At 43.9% G+C, this 21,169-nt stretch overlaps 1 protein-coding gene across 2 annotated transcripts in view; it reads left to right on the top strand.

Annotated features, from left to right (window-relative positions):
* Positions 1–20,114, top strand: part of piezo1 (piezo-type mechanosensitive ion channel component 1) — a 55,462-nt gene extending 35,348 nt beyond the window's left edge. Inside the window, exons 25-54 of one of the 2 annotated variants that reach the window (XM_036215690.1) lie at positions 1,515–1,758; positions 1,830–1,926; positions 2,059–2,224; positions 3,098–3,187; positions 3,282–3,355; positions 5,081–5,149; positions 5,353–5,453; positions 5,523–5,652; positions 5,720–5,797; positions 6,321–6,493; positions 6,584–6,678; positions 6,797–6,928; positions 8,064–8,325; positions 10,563–10,751; positions 11,288–11,434; positions 11,510–11,711; positions 11,979–12,102; positions 14,496–14,643; positions 14,745–14,897; positions 14,997–15,058; positions 15,128–15,286; positions 15,354–15,501; positions 15,641–15,829; positions 16,104–16,196; positions 16,590–16,762; positions 17,061–17,183; positions 17,260–17,339; positions 18,159–18,345; positions 18,498–18,639; positions 18,719–20,114. In XM_036215690.1, coding sequence (XP_036071583.1) covers positions 1,515–1,758; positions 1,830–1,926; positions 2,059–2,224; positions 3,098–3,187; positions 3,282–3,355; positions 5,081–5,149; positions 5,353–5,453; positions 5,523–5,652; positions 5,720–5,797; positions 6,321–6,493; positions 6,584–6,678; positions 6,797–6,928; positions 8,064–8,325; positions 10,563–10,751; positions 11,288–11,434; positions 11,510–11,711; positions 11,979–12,102; positions 14,496–14,643; positions 14,745–14,897; positions 14,997–15,058; positions 15,128–15,286; positions 15,354–15,501; positions 15,641–15,829; positions 16,104–16,196; positions 16,590–16,762; positions 17,061–17,183; positions 17,260–17,339; positions 18,159–18,345; positions 18,498–18,639; positions 18,719–18,841 — 4,153 coding nt within the window. In that variant the 3' untranslated portion in view covers positions 18,842–20,114. Of the gene's footprint in view, positions 1–1,514; positions 1,759–1,829; positions 1,927–2,058; positions 2,225–3,097; positions 3,188–3,281; positions 3,356–5,080; positions 5,150–5,352; positions 5,454–5,522; positions 5,653–5,719; positions 5,798–6,320; positions 6,494–6,583; positions 6,679–6,796; positions 6,929–8,063; positions 8,326–10,562; positions 10,752–11,287; positions 11,435–11,509; positions 11,712–11,975; positions 12,103–14,495; positions 14,644–14,744; positions 14,898–14,996; positions 15,059–15,127; positions 15,287–15,353; positions 15,502–15,640; positions 15,830–16,103; positions 16,197–16,589; positions 16,763–17,060; positions 17,184–17,259; positions 17,340–18,158; positions 18,346–18,497; positions 18,640–18,718 lie in introns of both variants that reach the window. The other variant, XM_024297139.2, reaches the window with a different exon arrangement.
* The last annotated feature ends 1,055 nt before the right edge of the window (positions 20,115–21,169 follow it).

Raw genomic sequence — 21,169 nt, 5'->3', positions numbered from 1 at the left:
CTATTTTGGCAACAAAAAAACAAAAAACTAAATTAATGCAGAGTTGCATCAAAATAACACCATACCTACTGTGTAGCATGGGGGTGGAAGCATCATGGGTTTGTTTTCTGCAAAGAAACCAGGAAACCATAGCACAGGTGTCTATCTCAAGGCCTCCAGGACCAGTGTTCTACATGTTTTTCAGCTAGCTATTGTCATTGCAGATTCTTATTGGCAGAACGAGCATGATTTAGGTATTTAGCAAAAAGTAGGACCAGGTTTCTGAAAAAAAGCAGGATGCTAACTCTCGAGCCCTCCTAGAGTAAAGAAAAGAATGAATTAGACCATGTATGGTCCCATTCAGGCATGTTTCATGCTTTTCTTAAGCCTTCCAGAGTAAACTATATCCATGTTCATGATCATAAATTACACTTGCCACACTAAAGAGCAAATTATTAATTAAGTATGAGTTATTTTTATGAACTCTTTTCCTACTTAAAAATAAGACGTCTCAATCACTGAGGCTCCGCCTTTTGCTCCTTGTGGGTGCCGCCCATTTCATGATGTCATCCTGGAATCTGCATTTCACCCACAAAACCAATCAACATCTGATCTATTGTGGAGATAAAATAAAAGTGTTTTGTCAATTAAGAAAGTGGGTGTTTGTGACATCACAAGTTTTGTTTTCGTGGGTTGGGAGGGGCTGGTGCTCAGACTGCAGGTTTAAAGGAATGCTCAGAGATGCATGAAAACATCATAACACTGCTTTGGAGTTGTTTTTGATGAAGAATTAATATTTTAATTCCCTTAAGCTCAAAAATGTAAGTTTAGCTTGATATAGACCCTTTAACCCTTTAACACCTGAGACGTCGTCAGTGACGCTTAAAATACAAAATCTTTAACATACCTTAACTTTTCAACCGCTTTTCTTCAGAATCTACTGGAAATATCATGTTAACGGTTGAAAAGTTGCAATAAATCAAAGAACAAACACTGGAGCATTTCAAGGTCCTGGAGTGGCCTAGTCAGTCTCCATAGAAAATCTGAGAGGGCTGAAAGTCTGTGTTGTCCAGCGACAACCCCAAAACATCCCTGCTCTAGAGGAGATCTGCATGGAGGAATGGACCAAAATACCAGCAATAGGTTGGGAAAATGATGTGGAGACTTACAGAAAACGTTTGATCTCTTTCGTTAACCACAAAGAGAGTTTCATAAAACGTTAGAATAAACTTTTGTTATTGACTCATTTATTCTTTAAAAGTCCTACAGTTTATTTTCATTGTTTTCTCCCTATTCTGTCTTTCATTGCTGATTTTTACCCATCATGAATACTACGTGCATCTTTTTGAGTGGAAGAACTTGCACAAGAGGTGGTTGATTAATTACTTCTTCTGCTTCACTGGAGCCGTGAGTTTCCTCAGGTTTTGTGCTTAGCATAATCTCAGGTTGTGCTTGTGGGAAAAATGTGTTAAACGTCAGAGACGAGATCCGATGACAGCTGGACCCCCACACTCTCCGTGTCTGTCCTTTTCCAGGAGTTATCTAGACATGCTGAAGGTTCTGGTGTTTCGGTACTTCTTCTGGTTCGTGCTGTCCGTGGTCTTCATCACAGGAGCCAGCAGGATCTCGGTTTTCGGCTTGGGCTACCTGCTCGGCTGCTTCTTCTTCCTGCTGTTTGGAACGCAGCTGTTGGTGAAGCGCTCCAGAACCCGCCTCATCCTGTGGGATTGCCTGATCATTTACAACGTGGCCGTCATCATTTCCAAGAGCGTTTTATCTGTAAGCGTAACCCTCTTCCACGCTCCTCCTCCTCCTGATTCTTCTCTGATGTGTGTGTGTTTGTGTTTCAGATCCTGGCGTGTGTGTTTGTGTTTGAGATGCAGAATCGGTTCTGTTGGGTCATCCAGCTCTTCAGCTTGGTCTGCACAGTCAGAGGATACTATGACCGTGAGTACTGCGGTAGAGTAATCTGAGTGCAGCTGTGGACTCATCAGTAGCATTAATGTTAGCAAACTGGAGCTCCTTGAAGACCAACAACCTCCTGAACCATCTGGTTTTCTTGTGTTTGTTCTGTAACAGCAAACGCCGTGCACAGTGAGACGTGCACTCTGCCGGTGGAGGAAGCCGGGATCCTCTGGGACGGCTTCTGTTTCATCTGCCTCCTGCTGCAGAGGAGGGTCTTCCTCAGTTTTTACTTCCTGCATGTGAGCGCGGAGCTCCAGGCATCAGCCAAGCAGGCGTCCAGGTAAATCTCAGGTGAACTTATCAGGAGAAAACCTTCATGCTCTGCAGTAAATGTATCTGTAACTTAAGGGCTCCTGGAAATTTAGGAAAACTTTGGAATTGTTTTTTCCCTTTTTCTCCATCTAATGACCAGTCAGTGCTCTCGAACTGGGGGTCAAACTCAATCGCACAAGAGGCCCAAACCCAAAACACACCTTAAGTTGCTGCTGAAAAGGATAAACATTTATGAACACTCTAAAACTACATTTTAAAAACTTTATAATTTTAACTTTAACATAATTATGAGCTAGATAGATAGCATTACCTGTGATAATGCTAGTATGAATGCTGTAAGCTGAATTTGGTCACTGAAGATTCTGAAGTTAATAGTTAATAGCTGAATAGCTGAAGCTGATAGCCAACTAAAATATTAACTAAATGCGAAATTATCCTAAAAAAACTAGGTTTGGCAAAACAGCTAGCATGTAGCTGAAAAAATAGCTAAACTTCAAAATAGGCTAAAAAATCTTAGTAAATACCAAAATAGTCCGAAAAGCAGCAGAATGCCAATTTTTAAACCTTTAAAACTGTAACCTTTTAGCATAATTATGGTTAATAAAAAGGCAGGAATATTATTCCAGAATAAATCAACTTAAAGTTTAAATAAGTTTCAATATTTTACATCCATAAAATAGATTTTGTCAAATTATACAAGTTAGAAATAAACTCAAGATAACATCCGGACATTAATAACAATAAAATAGAATGATCTGGAGGGCCGGATTCGGCCCCCGGGCCTTGACTTTGACACGTGCTTTAGAATGCGTCTCCTCTCTCCTCATAAAAGCATGAAGGCAGCAGGAAAGTCACGCTGAAGCTGTTTGCTCTTCTGCAGAGGCTTTGAGCTCTTCAGAGCCAGCATGATGAAGAACATGGATTTCCACAAGCAAGCTGAGGGCAAATCTCTGTCACAGCTCAAGCGATCGTAAGTTTTGGATGACACGAATGTCGCATCAGACCTGTTAGGTGCTCAGCTTCTCCTCTTCTTCATCTTCCTCTCTTCCCTAACCTTCTTTCAGGATGCAAAGGATTCGCTCTAAGCAGCAGAAGTATAAAGACGGACCCAAAAGTGCCTCGGAGAGCCAGACTGATGGTAGGTCAGGAAGTGTTCTGACACCAAATCGCTCCATTGATCCCCTCTGTGGTCCAGCGTGAACCTCAGCAGTTTGAGGAACTTCTTCAGATGTCTGAGGGGAGCCTTAAGAAGCTTCTGCTTTGATGCTTTATTGAACATGAGTTCGTTGTGCTGTCTCCTCGACCAATTCTTCCTGCAGGTTATGTTTCCATCCCTGCGTGCCATGTGCTGTGGGTGATGTCCTGCAGGCCACAGGCCTGTCAGTCATGCTATTGCAGATCATGTTCCTGCATGTTGTTCCTTTAGATCAGAGGTCTCAAACTCAATCGCCCCACTGGCCAAAATCCAAACACACCTTACGTGTTAGGTTAGGATAAACATTTATTGAACACACTAAAACTCCAGTGATGCTAGTGTGAATGCTTTTTGCTGAAAGTAGTCGCTGAAGATTCTGAAGCTGAAAATGGTGACGCAATTTACTTTAATTGCTGAAGGGCAAAATGTTAAATTTGTTAAAAGACTGGAAATTTCTATGAAAAATGAAACAGTGCTGAAGTTGACCTAAATTTATGAAAAATTTGTAGTAAAATTGTTTAAAAATCCCTCAAGCATGTCAATTTTGCAAAAATATTTAGCATGGTTTGCTTACATATGAGCTAAACTCCAAATTAGCCTTAAAAAAAACCTCAGTAGATGTCAAAATAGCCAAAAAAGCCAGCTAAATACTAGCTAAACTCCAGAAATAACCTAAGATTCCACAGTAAACTAAATTAGCCAAAAACATCAGCACATTGCTAAAACATTAGCTAAACTCCAATTTTCTTAAAAATTGCTCTAAAAGACAAAAACATATCCCATGAATATATTTAAAGGTTTGTTACTAATCTATTTAAAACTTTGAAATGTAAAGACTTTCACATTTATTTCCTATGAGGCATAGTTTGTTCAATATTTCAAAAACTATAAAGTTTATGAATACCAAAAATACAATCAGTAATGTCCTCAATGTGATTGAGTTTTAATGTGCCGAAAACGTACTGAAAGGAGCAGGAGAATCACTGTAGTGTGAATGATTACTAAGCAATCACACAATGAAAAAAAGCTGGACTTTTATCCCAGAATAAATCGACTTAAACCTTAACCCTTTAACACAAAATCTTTAACATACTGTAACTTTTCAGCCGTTGACACAATCAATGTCATTCCTGTAGATTCTGAAGGAGAAAAAAGGCTCGGCCAGAATCTACAGGAATGACGTTGATCATGTTAATAGTTGAAAAGTTACATTAGATCAAAGAACATAAACACTGAAGCTCTGATTTTAAAGGGTTAAACAACTTTCAATATTTTACTCTCCGTAAAAATATGTTTTGTCGAATTATTGTGTCAAAATATTTTGTAAAATTACCCGGAGGGCTGGATCCGGCCCCCGGGCCTTGACTTTGACACACGTGTTTTAGAACATGCTTGTTTTGAACATGCTCCTGCAGACGGAGTTTCTGCTGGTTTGAGCCTGCAGCTGTATGTAGACTATATTCCTAGATGACTTCCTGCAGAACTTGCACCTGCAGGTCATGTCTCCTCAAACAAGCTGCTGCATGACATGGTCCACGGCTCTGTAGAACATGCTCCTGAACGTCATGTTTCTGCAGAACACGTCACTGCAGCATAAAGCAGACGGTTTCTTGTGCTTCAGTGCTTTTGTCCACAGCTTCTCCTTCATCCGTGTGTCATGTCCTCCAGAGAGTCTGTCAGACCAGAAGCAGTCCAGGCAGGACAGGTGGCATCAGCCTTGGTTGAACCACGCCTCTGGTACGACACTCATTGACATTTTCTGTCTGAAAGTCTAGTCTAGTGAAAAGGAAGTTTGAAATAAAACAAATCAACTGTTTGTTCTGATGGTTCTATCTGCAGATTCTTTCTGCTTGTTTGAGCATTTCGGGTGTAAAAGCATGTTTCAGACATGAGGCACGTCTCTCCTGAATGAAGTCACTCTGCTGTGATCTTTGCTGCAGTGATCCACTCAGGAGAGTATTATCTGTTCGAGTCCGACAGCGAGGATGAGGAGGAGCTCATCTCTGAGGAGAAGCGGCCCCGGCGGCAGACGGCCTGTCAGGTCAGACCGCGCTCAGCCGTCTTCTGCTCTTTCAACGACGCGGTGGCAGCATGATCCTGTCTTTCCCAGCTGGCGTACCAGGCGTGGGTGAGCAGCATCCGCAGAGCCCTGAGGGAGCGCCAGAGGCTGCAGAGAGCCACCAGGAGGACACAGAAGTTAAGGGGGAGAATCTCCCAGCAGGAGGGGCTGTCTGAGACAGGTACCACGGCTGAGCCGGGGGGGTTCTGCCCATGTGAAGTGATACATGAGACGTTTGTTGTCTGCAGGATGTGAGGAGGGCGTGTCTGAAGAAACGCTCCTAAAAGGCGAGGAAGATGAGGAGGAGCCTGAGGAGGAGCGCTCCGGTTTGTTCAGCCGCTTCTGTTTGCCACACTTCCTCCTGTGTATTTTTAATATTCTGTTTTTATATTCATGAAAGCATTTTCAGTTCAGTTTTTAAAAATCTACCTTTTCTGGGTTTTATTTTGAAAGTCCTTCTCTTCGCTGCTGTTAGCGCTTTTTCACCTGTGTGGTCTAAGTGAAAATGGGGGTGGGGGGGGGGGGTTGGAAAACAAAGAGGAAGAAGTTGTTTGTTTGTGCCAAAAATTAGACTTAATTCATATTTATTATTAAAAATAAAAAAGATCATGAATGCAAATCCAAATTTCTTAAAGGCTAAAGTTAGACTATGCGGCTCCTTCTAGGCTTTGATCTGTAGAAATCGAGCTTAAACGGCTGTTGAAGGTTGCAGACTCCTGGTCTAAACATCTCAAAGAGGGACAGACTGTAAAGATATTAAACTACACGACGAGCTCTGTGATTGTCTGGTTTTCTCTGTGGCGTTCGTGGATCTTCTGTTCGTTCTGATCTCCTCTCCGGTCGCTGCAGTTCACGGGGAGAAGCTGCAGAAGGTCCTGGACGTCCTGCGGCTGCTCTGGGCCATCGCTTTGGCTTTGGTGGATGGACTGACTGACTGGCTGAATCTTCTGACTAAGCAGTACCGCGAGACCTCCACCGTTCTGTGTAATGAGCGCTACCTGATCATGCACAAGATCCAGCAGGTCAGAGCTGTGAGAAGCCCCATGAAACATCAGCTCCACTCCACTTCTGCAGCTTCAGACGTGACTCGTGTTTTCTCTGTTGTGGGTCAGTGTCCTGCAGCAACAGAGCAGGAGTCTCCGCCCAGCCAGAGCCCCCCAGCAGAGACCAATGTGGGGGAGGACCCAGGAGTTCTAACCAGTCACAGGTAAATAGAGGGTTTACATCCTTATGTTAAATCTCAAAAACTAAAATTTGAATGAAGTCCTGATCCCACAATGCAGCAGACACTCACTGCTATCCTCGTCCTCCTCTGGTGTTCACAGTGACATCAGCTTTGGCAGCAGCACAAACCTTCTGAATGAAGAAAGTCAGCCCAGTCAGAGATCTGGACTGCAGCCTAACATGTCCACAGAGCACAGACGGTCCAGGACGGCCAGTGAGCTCCTGTCAGAGAGGTGAGCAGACCTGCAGCTGCGATAGCTGATCCTGCAGGATCAGCTGATCCTGCAGCTGCTCCCTGAGTAACAGAAGTTGGTTACTCGTACTCGTCAGTAGGGAAAGAGTGTCTATTGAGCGTGCTGCAGGTGTTAAAGTCCCATTTGAATATTTTTTTTATCTTAAAGATGCTCCCAGTAGTGTTGTAATTATGATTATGGAGTTTTTAACCAAAATTCCACAACCTAAATGTCTTAAAAAGACATTTTTCATGTTGATCTGAAGCCTCTGTTTCCCAAATCTTCTCTGAGGGGGCGTGGCTTTTGGAGCTCCACCCCTGATCCCCCCTGTCTGATTATGATAGCTCTGTGTCTCTCTAGCATAAATCTTCACCGCTGCTACATAAAAACATCCATCAATCTGGGTAATGTCCAGCCGTATGGTTCTGATCCGGATGTCAGCTGGACGAGGAAGTGAAGATCTTCATGGACAGAACTTCCTCCAAAATCCTGATTCTTTCTCCTTCCAGTTCACCAAAGACTCTTTTAGCTAATTCTCCAATGTTTATTGACTGTGATCAATACATTCAATCATTGGTTTCTCAGAGTTCTTGATAAAATAATCAAAGCTAACATCAAAATGCTCTTTCATTGATTTACAATCCTTTCCAACTGCGGTCAAATGAGCCGCCGTTCACATTTCCGTGGTCACATCAAGAAGCTCCGTGGAGTCTGGTGGAGATTTTCCAGCGTTCTCAGTCCTGCTACCGTAAGTATTGGATGAAACTCACACCAAAAATCCAGTGATGCTGATTTGACCACAGAAATGTGAACGGCGGCTCATTTGACTGCAGTCAATGTGAAGATACCATCTTCTCTTCTCCAGAACCTGAACTAGACACTAGGAACAGATGAGGGTTTAGTGCATGTGCAGCAGAGCTGTTGATGGAAAGAAGATCATTCATTCAAACAGAGTCTGTCCAAGACAGTTTGATTGATTTAAAAGGAGAAATACTCAGAAATGTAAAAACAAAATGATTTCTTATTACATTTGTTCTCTTTCAGAAGAGAAATGACACACAGACATGTTAAAAACTCTAAAAACAGAGTTTTTATTGGAGGAGGACTTTAACGGTCGGGCTTTGCTTGTTCCCAGTGGGCAGCTGTGTGTGGAGGAGCTGGAGCAGAGCCGGGAATTCTTTGAGGGTCAGAACCGTCTTCTGAAGCTGCTGCTGGCTCTGTACTCGCTGCTGTCAGCCCACTCTGAGCTGCTCTGCTACCTGATCATCGTGCTCAACAATGTGGTCAGTGCGTCCGTCATTTCCCTGGTGCTGCCCATCCTGGTCTTCCTGTGGGCCATGCTGGCTCTGCCGAGGCCTTCCAAGAGGTTCTGGATGACTGCCATCATCTACACAGAGGTACCACAACCTACAGACAGCACTGTAGTTCTGAAGGGATCTTCCTCATAATCGATTCAGTTCAGTTTGACTTGATAATAATGTGCCGATTCAGATGGAACAAAACATCTAATTAAGATAGATTAGTTGTTGAAATTTCCAGATAATTCCAAAGTGGCGCAATTTTCCTCAAGTATTTTTTGTAACACCTGGTTTATAACAGATGACATTGAAGGTTCTGCTGCGGCATGAAGGAGACAAACACACAACAATGTACTGGAACATCTGTTATTAGACAAAAAGATACTTTAAGAACCGAAAAACCAAAGAACAGGAAGCAGACCCGCTGGATGTTTCATTTGTGGTCCTGGTTCTGCTCAGTTTTCTCCATGTGTCATTGGTGGATCTCTCAGTGGTTCTCTGGAGTCTCAAACCTTCAGAAATGTTTTCAGATCCAGACTGGATTCCTCAGAAGACATTCTGAGATGTCAGTTTCTCGTGATTTCAGGTCTGGATGTTGAAAATCACCCTGTTCCAGTAAATGTCATCGTTGTTTAAAAAAAAAACAGATTTCATTTTGTTTCATTTATTCAGCATGTTAACAGGACATGTCCATTTATGGTCAAAGTCAACACATTTATGTAATAAAGCATAACATTAAACACATCCTAGTTCTTATTACATAAAAACACCTCAAACATTTGTATTAGACTCAAGGATAGTCCACCAACTTCACATATTTCTTTTTATGCAACTTAATAAAATGTTATGAGCGTTAAAAAAGGCCATATGATTAAATTAACATTTATTTAATTTAGATTAGCTTATAAATTAATGGCTGAGGTCCACATAGAAGATAAAATATATCAAAAACCAAGTGAAACATTTGCAATAGTAAATAAATAAATTTAGTAAACTCCAGATCAACATTGACCCATATTGTACACTTTTATGTATTTTTTTCCTTGTTATATTTGAGTATATTTACTTTTTCAATTGTTTTTTTTCAGTGTGATATATTTTTTTTGTTGTAAGATCTAAAAATTAATAAAAAAAAAACTTATAAAAATTTTTTAAAAAGAAGATAAAATATATCAAGATTTTTACATCCCTGCTCCTCTGAAGAGGCCTTGTTTGCTGTACGACACAGATTTTAAATACTAAGAAAAACTTTGGTTAAAAAAAAAATCTGCTCTTTTATGAGTTTAAAGCACATATTATTTAATGCTGCACAACAATGGTGAGTTGCTGTCCAGAGCCACATTGGAACGATCTTATTTGACACAGGATGTCTTTTATTTTGAAAGGAAATCATACGAGATTCTGTCAGAAGTCAAAAACAAATTAACATTTTTAGAAAACGCAAGTTTCCTGTTTTTATTCATGCCAAAATAGAAATATCATTCATATTTATCATTAAAAGAAACACTGTATGAATAATGCAGTGTTGCATTTTCAATAAATGTTTATCCTGTTCGGCCCGTGATCTAAGGTGTGTTTTGGATTTTGGCCTCCTGTCCGATTGAGTTTAACATTTATGTTTTAAACATTTTCTAAACTGTAAAGGCAAAGTATTCCATTCTAATTTATCACTAAATTCATTTGATAATTTTACTCAGAGAACTGAAACATATCTCACCTTAACATTGGTTTGAGCTTTAACCTGTTCAAAATAATAAAGACCTCTTAAATTATACTGACTAAAGCTTAAAGTAATTTGTTTCTGTATATTATTTTAAACTAAATGATGTTTTACTCCATGAACAATGTCCAATACTTTAACATAAACAATTTCCTTTGATTTCAAACTTGTATTCAAACAAAATAACGAATGTGTTGATTCACAATACCCCGCCCTGGTAACTATTCTAATAGCTTTAGCCACTGATGTCCAATCTGAGGAGCTAACATTCAAAACAACCTGTCAGTTCAACTGAGTGGATCCATGCTAGTGCCCGGCCTTTTACATGGTAGCGTTATTAAGTTTGTGAAGTAAAGGTTGATGATCTGAAAGCCAGAAGAGCAGTCTGTATATGCAATCAAAAGGAACTTTATTTAAAATTCCATCCCATGTAGCTTGTAACAATGTCGCCGCATTGCCGTCACATGACTGGTGTGGTTTGTCTGTCAGATTACATGTAGAGGGGTCTGTGGTTCTGATGAAGGAAAGCGTCCTGGTTCTGGTCTGAGACTCTGGGCCAGCATCTGTGTAATCTGCCAACAGAAAGTGTGACAGCTGCTGTGCTGCTCCTCTGCAGGTGATGGTGGTCCTCAAGTACATTTTCCAGTTTGGGTTCTTCTCGTGGAACACGGCCTATGAGATGACGGTGAACAAGGACAGGCCCTTCTTCCCGCCACGCATCCTGGGCCTGGAGAAAACCGACAACTACATCCGATACGACCTGCTGCAGCTGCTGGCGCTCTTCTTCCACCGAGCGCTGCTCATGGTCTGTACTCTGGACCTCTGAACTCAGAATCAATCACTATGGCAACGGGGTCTGTGAACGAAACCTGGTCTGGAGCAGGTTTTCCTTTAGGAAACTTAGAGTTCCTGCGGTCTCCGCCCCTTCTTAAAGTGAAGGAAGTTCAAATAGGACTTCCTCATTAACATTTAGAGAACATTCACGTCACGTTTCCACCGCAGAGAAACCAAAATAGCATGTTCATTCATAGAGGATCATGTAGAGAGGAGGCTGGATTCATCCAGAGGGAATGTCACTGACATCAGGGTTTTTTATTGTTGCGACTCTCGCACCAGATTCTGGTTCCAACGACCCAAAGTTGATTGAATCAACTCTTTTCAGCTGTTTTGAAACCAAAACTCTGAGTTTGAGAACTCTGAGTCACTCAACTCTGAGTTCAGGTTTGATCTCTGAATTTCTTAAACCTGCTTCTTTAAACAGGCCCCTGCACTTTAATAGTACACAAAGAAACACCAACACAAAGTGTGTGTTTATATTCGTTGACATGTGTGTCTGTGCAGCGGTATGGGCTGTGGGACCCAGACGGGCCCCCGGTGGAGCCAAACCTCTCGTCCAAAGAAGGACTGAAGGCCGTAGTGTCAGATGGACGGAGGGTGGAGGAAGGACGGAGCTCAGAGTCCAGCCCGATGGATGTTCCCGTCCCTGAGGTGAGGAGCACGCTCAGGAAGGAGGAGCCTCCTCTGGGATCTGCTTTTTCTGAGCTTCTTTCTCCTTTGCTGTAGGAGCAGCAGGGCCTATTGGCAGCAGGAAGCAGCTCGGCTCCTGAACCTGCGGCGGGCCTCCGGGACGGGCCTCCGGCACCAGGCGTGTCCACGACGTCAGTGGAAAACGGAGGAGGCGTGGAGGAGGGGAAGAAGGACGGAAAGAAGAAAAGGAGCATCCGGTTACGGAGGAACAGACAGAGCAGGGAGGGGGGGTCCACAGGTGTGTGCGTTATCCTCACTACTGCATCCACATCAGCACGCTTTCATTCTAGAGGTCAAAGTTCAGCAGCTTTTCATACATGCAGCTTACTGAGGACTAATGTTCTTAAGATATCACTCATCCAGATTACTGATCGGATGATTCAGCATTTCCCTCCCTCCAGTCGCAGTGACAGGACTGGAGTCTGTTTGCCAGTAAATGAGCCACAGAATTCCAGGATCGATCCTTGTTCTGGCTGACTCCTCCGGTCCTTGTCTCCTGCAGCAGAAGCCCAGACCACAGAATCTCCTTCAGAACCGACAAAGAAAAAACTCAAAGGCAGAAAGAAGGAGGCGGCCCGTCTGAGGGTTCAGGCAGTGGGACAGAAGATGCAGCAGCTCCTGGTGTCTGGGTGAGACACGCCGACTGTTTGATTGTACATGTGGGCTGTAAATGTTTTTGATTTGATTTGATTGGACAGGGGCATTAAAAAGCATCTCTGTCAACATACCAGAGTTGGTTTCCTCTGCAGTACAGGTGGCAAATGTGTTACCCTAAAAAATATCTTGAATTAACAACAAAAAGACAACAAGGACATAAATGAGGATTACGCCTCGTTTCTTCTGAGCGCTCCAGACCGGACTGGACCAGACCGGACTGGACCAGACTGGACTGGACCAGACTGGACAGGACCAGACTGGACCAGACCGGACTGGACCAGACTGGACTGGACCAGACTGGACAGGACCAGACTGGACAGGACCAGACTGGACCAGACCGGACTGGACCAGACCGGACTGGACCAGACTGGACTGGACCAGACTGGACAGGACCAGACTGGACCAGACTGGACTGGACCAGACTGGACTGGACCAGACTGTACCAGACCGGACTGGACCAGACCGGACTGGACCAGACTGAATCAGACCGGACTGGACCAGACTGGACAGGACCAGACTGGACCAGACCGGACTGGATCACTCTGTGGAAATGAGGCATCAGTGAAAACTTGGAGTACCATGGGAAACATGGTGGTTCACACAGACACAGCGGCTTACAGCTCCAACACTGGGTTATTGGTTGTCTTTTTTGGATGCTTTTTTTCAGCAGAACCTCACAGAACAAACCGCTGCTGCAGCCACGACTGGAGCTCGCTGGCTCGACGCAGCAAAGCTCGCTAAAGCGGAGCTCGTTAGCTCGTTACAGTGGAGGTTGCTAGCATGCTACGCTGTCCACCGGGAGGTTTGCTAGCAAAGTGAGCTAAACCACTGAGTTCCCACTTAAGCTAATGTGGGAAAATAAAGGTGATGCCGCCACAGAAACTGCAGACAAACCCATTTGGGCCACTCATGGCTGGGTCCGAACGTATATTCTGCCAATATAGTAGTCATCTGCCAAATGTTAAATTCCATCTTTATGCAGATGATACCATCATTTACACAGTTGCTTCTTCTGTCAGTCGTGCTGTAAATGAGCTTCAGGAAGCCTTCAATCAACTTCAGTATTCTCTTCATCAATTACAGTTGACCCTAAATGCTAAAAAGACACAATTCATGATATTTTCCAGGTCTCGTTCACATGAGACACTGAAGGCTGATATTCATACTTTGGAAGGGGTGAAAATTGAAAAAGTGTCCACATATAAATATCTGGGTGTGTGGATTGATGACAAACTGTCTTTTACCTCTCACATTGACCACTTGCTAAAAAAGCTAAAAGCACTTCTGGGTTTCTACTACAGAAATAAATCTTGTCTAAGCCCAGGTGTGAGGAAAAGACTTGTTCAGAGCACCTTCCTCCCAATTTTGGATTATGGGGACATTCTGTACATGAATGCTGCCTCGTCAACTCTTCGTAGTCTGGATACAGTTTACCATAGTGCGCTGCGTTTTATCACAAACTCTGCATACAGAACCCATCATTGTGAACTGTACTCTCTGCTCTCTTGGTCTTCACTCAAAGTCAGGCGACAGAAACACTGGCTAACATTCACCTATAAGGCCATTCTCGGTAAACTACCTCAATATCTGTGCCGTCTTCTTTCTCCTGTTAACAACATATACAACTCTCGCTCCTCACTCAAATTGCTTCTTTATGTCCCCAGATTCCTCAGTGAATTAGGAAAAACAGCCTTTTCCATTGCTGCTCCGCTTTCCTGGAATAATATTCAAAACTCTCTGCATCTAGATGACCTTATTCCATTGAATTGTTTTAAAGCAAAACTTTCTGAGCTTTTAAAAGAAACATGCACATGTCACCCTTGACCTATTTGTACCACTCTTAATTAACCTATTGGTCATTGTCCTACTGTTCATTTTAATTGCATTTTATTGTATTTTATTGTAATTGTATTTTTATATTTAACTGTTTTGACTGTATTTTATTTTGTATTGATGCCTTTTGGCCCAGGTCTCCCTTGAAAAAGAGATGTAGTCTCAACGGGATTTCCTGGTAAAATAAAATAAATAAAATAAATAAATAAATATTGAACAGTTCGGTTTTATATCGAATATTGTTCCATTCCTACTATTTACTATTGAAATGACAATAAACGTCATTCTGATTCTGCGTATATAAGAACATTGTAAATATAACAAATATAAATGAGCTAAAGGAACAACATTAACGGATAAAACTTACTGTAAAAAAATCAGGATAGTAGAAATTGATAAACATTGTAAGTGGTGAAACTACACATCGTAGACCTAAATGAAGCAGAGATGGATACTGACTTTGAAAACACAATCACACCACTAAACTTAAATATGGAATATATCTATGCTAAGGTGACGGTTCTGTTTTCAGGGTTCGGAGTGTGAGTGAGCCGACTCAGAACTTCTTTAAGAACCTCACGCAGAACAAGCATCAAGCCTCTACAGACGTGTACGCTCTGATGTTCCTGACCGACATGGTTGACTTTGTCATCATCATCTTCGGCTTCTGGGCCTTCGGGGTAAGCTGGTGAAGGAGTTCTGCTCTTTGTCATCACTTTAGTCCCGGGGAGGAGCTCTGTCAGCAGCTGCAGTGAGAGACAATCCCAGCTTGTTTCCACAGAAACACAGTGCAGCCGCAGACATAGCCTCCACCCTGTCGGAGGACCAGGTGCCGGAGGCCTTCCTGGTGATGCTGCTGATCCACTTCAGCACCATGATCATAGACAGAGCCTTGTACCTGCGCAAAGCCGTACTGGGGAAGCTCATCTTTCAGGTCCTGTCGTAGCTGCACTTCTAGCTTCTACCTCCGTCATTTCTCTGGTTTTCCTGTGGAATTTTCCTCACATCTCCATCTTCTTCCTGCTCCTTTTAGGTGATCCTGGTGCTTGGGATTCATTTGTGGATGTTCTTCATCCTGCCGTCTGTCACTGAGAGGTAAGCTGCTTTAGTTCTGTTCAGTTCTGGAAAACGGATCTGAACCTCACCTCTCTTTCTTCTGCTCAGGAAGTTCAACCAGAACTTTGTGGCCCAGCTGTGGTACTTTGTAAAGTGCATCTACTTTGGCCTGTCGGCTTATCAGATCCGCTGTGGATACCCGACCCGAATCCTCGGCAACTTCCTTACAAAGAACTTCAGCCACCTCAACCTGTTCCTCTTTCAGGGGTAACGCCACCATGCAATAAAGAGACGGCGTCGGTCCTGTCAGCCTTTGACACGTGTGTCTGTGCAGGTTTCGGTTGGTGCCGTTTCTGGTGGAGCTGCGTGCCGTCATGGACTGGGTCTGGACCGACACCACCCTGTCTCTGTCCAACTGGATGTGTGTGGAGGACATTTATGCCAACATCTTCATCATCAAATGCAGTCGTGAGACAGAGAAGGTGAGGCAGGAGGACATTTATGCCAACATCTTCTTTTATTAATGAAGATCCTGTCATGGATCAGCGGTCATAATGGATTCTAGAAATAAACACCACCAGGCTTCAGGTCAGGAGGCTGAAAACAGACTTGTTTTTGCAGAGATATCCTCAACCAAAAGGACAGAAGAAGAAGAAGATCGTGAAATATGGCATGGGCGGACTCATCGTCTTCTTCCTGATCTGCATCATCTGGTTTCCTCTTCTCTTCATTTCGTTGGTCAGATCGGTTGTGGGTGTGGTCAACCACCCCATTGATGTCACAGTCACGGTCAAACTGGGAGGCTACGAGGTAATTCTCAGCAGATCCTTGTTAAAGCACCTGAGGCGTTGCCGATGATGCTTAAACACAAAATCGTTAACTTTTCAACCGTCGACACGATAATTCCACTGGTGTAAATGGTTGAAAAGTTACAGTAAATGAAAGAACATAAACACTGGAGCTCCTTCTTTATCAAGAGTTTGAGCTGCTCTGTGAGAACTTAGAAAGTCTTTTAGAAAAATCGGATCCAGAGATACTGGACCTTCAAACGGTAAGCTGGACCTGAGCTCTCTCTCTGTTTCAGCCCTTGTTCACCATGAGCGTGCAGCAGCAGTCCATCCAGCCCTTCAATGACTCTCAGTACGAGCAGCTGACCGAAAAGTTTAAAGACAACGCAGTACGTATCCGTTCATCCTTCTGCTGACGTCCTCTCATGGATGGACGGACGGACGGATGGAGGGAGGGATGAAAGGTTGGATGGATAGAGGGTGGATGGATAAATAGGGGGATGGAGGGATGGATGGATGGTTGTTTAGATGGATGGATGGAGGGATGGAGGGATGGATACAGGAAGATTTCTTGGATGGATGGTTGTTTAGATGGATGGATGGATGGAGGGATGGAGGGATGGATGGATACAGGAAGGTTTTTTGGATGGCTGGATGGATGGATGGATGGATACAGGAAGGTTTTTTGGATGGATGGCTGGATGGATGGATGGTTGGATGGACGGATGGATGGTTGTTGTTTATATGGATTCTGACGTTTGGTTCTCGTGTTCTTCATTTAGGCAGCTATGCAGTTCATCACCCTGTACAGTTATGAGGACATTGTGACAGCCCTGATTGAAGGAAGCTCTGGGTCTGTTTGGAGGATCAGCCCCCCCAGCAGACAGGAAGTCATTAAAGAGCTTCTGGGAAGTCAGGTTGACCTGACTCTGCGCCTCGCCTGGAATTTCCAGAGGTTAGATGTTTTCTCTCGTTGAGTTGTGACCGTCACGTCATCCTGTTTTCAGTCCATATGGACCAAACATTCGGGTTGGCTACGCTGAGCCAGCTGGGCCCCGTGTGGCTGGATCGGTCCAGCATTAAGACCTCATGTTTGGACACAAACCGCGGGGGCCATTTCTTTGGTTCTTTGGTTGAGCTGACTTTGACAAAGTCTGGATCTAATACAGTAAATCCATTCAACGCTAAACTGGTTCCTCATTGTGAAGAACAGACTTTCTATTCTTGTGTTACGGAATTTTCCTGGTTTACAGGGACCTGGGTAAAGGCGGGACAGTGGAACACACCTTTGACAAGTACTCCATCGACCTGGAACCTGGAAGCCTGGTCAGAGCAGAGCTGGCGTCGCTGCTCATAGGGAACCGCACTGAGCCCGTGTAGGTTCTGATTTGGAAGCACGTTCCCGTGGAGAAGTCTTTTCAGGCTGTTTCTAACACGCCTTTCCTCTCTCAGGCTTGTCCCAAACTTTTTCCCGAACTACATCCGTGCTCCCAACGGAGCTGAGGCCAAACCTGTCAGTCAGCTCTTTAAAGGTCAGAGGTCGCATCATGCTTGTAGTTTTTTAATCAGGAATTGTTTCCCCTTGCTCGTTTAAGACAGTCACAATAAGAACATGAACACCCATGGTCTGGATCCATGTCTACTAGCAACCCGGGCGGGTTTGAGGACCAGTGGTTCTGCATACTAACACTTTCCGGTGTGATTCTCAAACAAAATGAAACGGATCTGCATACTGTATGTTACATACCCAAACTGTTTCTGAGCTCCAACACCATACATGTGAATGAATGACATTAGATCCACTCTGGTGTTAGAATCCAGATCTGCTGAGGATATGCACTGACAGACAAACAGGCCGACTGTCAGGAACCGTTCAAACATCTGTGGAAATGATGGGTTTGGGTTAACATGTTCTCCTAGCAGTCCTGCTGCTGCCACTTACCAAAGTGTGACACAAAGGTGAGTAAGTAATGTATGGCGTTACATTTCCATCAAAAGTCCCACACGAGGGTATATCACGAGCGCAGAGAGGAGGTTTCACGAGCAGTAGAGAAGCGGGCGTGGAGACTGTCCTGCGCCCGTGGAACGTTCCTTGCCTGCATGGAGTTTGATATACGCTCGTGGGAGACCTTTGAAGCCACCGTAATGTTTATTTATAGACAGTAATACCTTTCCTAGACAGCAGTCACAAACAGCTTTACAGGAGAAGTGTGTAAAAAACACATCAAATGCAGCCCAGTTACAAATACAAAGATAGAAGTATGTTGTGTTTGAGTCATGTCAGAGCGTTAGAAGAGCATACCTGATAAAACCTTCCTGTGCTGAAGTCGGATCTCCGTCTGCCGCTGTAGGGGGGGAGGACGGTTATCTGGGCATCACACTGTCCCTGAAGAGTGACCGCTCCAGCAACAGCAGTGGCTCCCAGGAGTGGTGGGACATCGCCGTGGAGGGCTGTGAGCCGTCCTGTGGAGTCCTCCGCATGGTCATTTTCAACGACAAAGTCAGTCCACCGAGCCTGGGCTTCCTGGCAGGATACGGGTGAGAAAACACCGGGTGATCAGAAACTGAAGGAATGCTGAGAATAGTATGGTCTGAAGATCTATACAAAATGAAGACAAACATGAGAAGCTGTGATCTTCCTGAGCTCTCTGGTCTGGGATGGGATGTAATCTCTCTCTGCTGTCCCGCAGCATCATGGGCCTGTACGTCTCCGTGGTGTTGGTCATTGGAAAGTTTGTGCGCGGCTTCTTCAGTGAGATTTCCCACTCCATCATGTTCGAGGAGCTTCCATGTGTGGACCGCATCCTGAAGCTCTGCACCGACATCTTCCTGGTGCGTCTGCAGCCCCCGCAGCACTAATCCTGCTGCTTCTGAGGCCTCTGCAGCCAGTAAGCTGTTTCTGTGTGTGCAGGTGCGTGAGACCGGGGAGCTGGAGCTGGAGGAGGAGCTTTACTCCAAACTGATCTTCCTGTATCGGTCTCCAGAGACCATGATCAAGTGGACTCGAGAAAACCGGGCTGGAAACCGGGACTGAGCGCTGCTGCCACCATGTTTACGCATAGGGAGTGATAGCACAACCCCCAACCGCCCACCAGCTGAACATTCCCCAACGGGACCGGCAGCAGCGGGACATGGGGGTGAGCGCCATCAGAGGAAACGCCACCCCCCGCCAGCAGGGGAGGCGTGCTCAGCATCTGATCAGCCATCCCTTCAAATAAAACAAACATTTAGTCTTTGGAATAAAGCCCAAGAACAGCACGATGCTTTGGTCTTCAGTGGGACGCCACCCAAAGATCTGAGACAGAGAAACTGCATGTTTGGTTTTTATGCTCTGACACTCTGAGATGGAGGAACGGAGATCCTGTCAGACTTTAGTCTGACTGCTGGATCACTTCTGTTTTCTGCAGAAACATTTGTTTAACTAAACGTTAGCGCAGCAGAAACTCTGGATGACAGCAGGAGCTGCTGCTGCAGGACTAAACTGTGCTAGAAAAAGGCGCGTTGGGAAACTTTTGCACACTACTGTACTTTTGTGATTGCCTCGCGAAGGACCGTTGTTAGTTCTGACCTGTGCTTCTCACTGAGACCCATGCTAAAACACTGCCGGATCCAGCCCCATTTAGACAAAGCTGAACAGAGAATTCCCGTTCACCATGCTCACTCCCTGGTAGTGGCAGGGCGGCTATGCTAACACAATCAGACCACCAGGAGCAACACGGCGTTCTCCAGGAGGACACTAAAGCCCATGGGCGGGCAGAGGAGGAGCCAAACCTTCAGTTGTTCTACCTCTGCGCCACGGCCACCTCCAGAGGAGGAGAGGATCTAAAAAAACAATCTGAAACACCCCACCCATCAGTTTGAAAGGCCTGGTGATAAACCTGAGAGCTTCAACTTAAACAAATGAGGAGTGCTGACATTTCATCTCCCAGAAGACATCCGTCCAGCTCAGGATTGTGGCGTCTGATGTTTTTCCACAGAGGAACGTGAAACAAACTCTTGTTGGTATTCTCTGGTTTTAATCTCCTTCTGTGCAGGTTTTCTGCTGTGGACGGAGTTCTGTGTGAAGGTCTGCACAGCTCCAGCATGCACAGGGATGAGCTGCTCAAATGTGCTTAACCTTGAGCACAAACAGGGTTGGCTGAGCTCTAAGAGTTCACTATTCTGACATATTTGTTCTGCTGGTTTACATATCTGTGAGCAACTTTATCAACACTTGAAAGTATCTTCTGTTTCATTAAACGCTGTCTCAGACTGTAGTTTCTGTGCAAAGAAATAAATGCTCCAGTTTTCTCACCTGTTTGGTAACAGAGAGTCTTCTGTGCACATTTCTTTGAAACCTGTGAACTGAGTCACCTGCACCAGCTTGGTACTCACCAGGCAGTGCCGAGCTGCTGTGTTCGACTCTCCCAGTCATTTTTATGGGATAATCATCTCCTTTAAACCCAGAAATGCTACAGACGTGCTCCTAAGTTTACAGAGCCTGGAGGAACAGTCGATGGTTGGATTTAGCAATTTATTGTCATAAAATTCAGTTTTTCTCTTTTTAAATCATAATGACAAACATACTTTTAAATTACTCGAATCAAAAGTTTACATCCTCCAGTTCTTATATTTCCTCCTTCTACATCAGTAACAGCCTGAAGTCTCTTGTGGTCGTGGGGAAGAGGTTCTTTATTCCTCTCATGGTAAAGCAGAACATTCATCTTGGTAGAGAACCTCCAGTTCATTCAAATTCTTGGTCTGTCTTGCTTGAACTTCCCGTCTAAGATCTCCCCAGAGTGGATCAATGATACTGATGTCAGCAGACAGAGACGATCACTCCAGAACCTTCATAATAAAAAATAAAAAAAAGACATAAATAAATACAAAAAAAACACAGGTTGGTCTAGGCTGGAACAATCAGAATTAATATATATACAAATTTATACATTTTGTAAGCAAATAAATATTTCTTTCTTTTCTTATCTTGTGCCCTACAGCCCAAGACATCAAGACATAAGGTGAGTAACAAATACAAGTTAAACAGTGATTGTTTGCTCAGTGTGTAATAAGGGTGTAACCATTAATCTACTCAATTGGTTCATCGATTTATAGTCCTCCGATTCAACCAGATTGATCTGTCTGAGGAAAGTCATCAATCGATTCAACCTATACCATCAAAATCATTTAAAAATGAAATCAATTATAATCAATCTTGAAAAATACCATTTAGATTTAGATATGTTAGGTTTATTTTACTATAACGTAAAAACAACCAGGGTCCATCACAGCAGAAATCACGTGATGCAGCAGAAACTGATCAACCATCATTCAGTCTTTGAATTGATCAGTCATGTGACCATACAGTGTAGTAGAATGTTCT

This window comes from Oryzias melastigma, linkage group LG15, assembly GCF_002922805.2.
Source record: "Oryzias melastigma strain HK-1 linkage group LG15, ASM292280v2, whole genome shotgun sequence".
NCBI lineage: Eukaryota > Metazoa > Chordata > Actinopteri > Beloniformes > Adrianichthyidae > Oryzias > Oryzias melastigma.
This window is presented reverse-complemented; position numbering and strand designations above follow the sequence as displayed.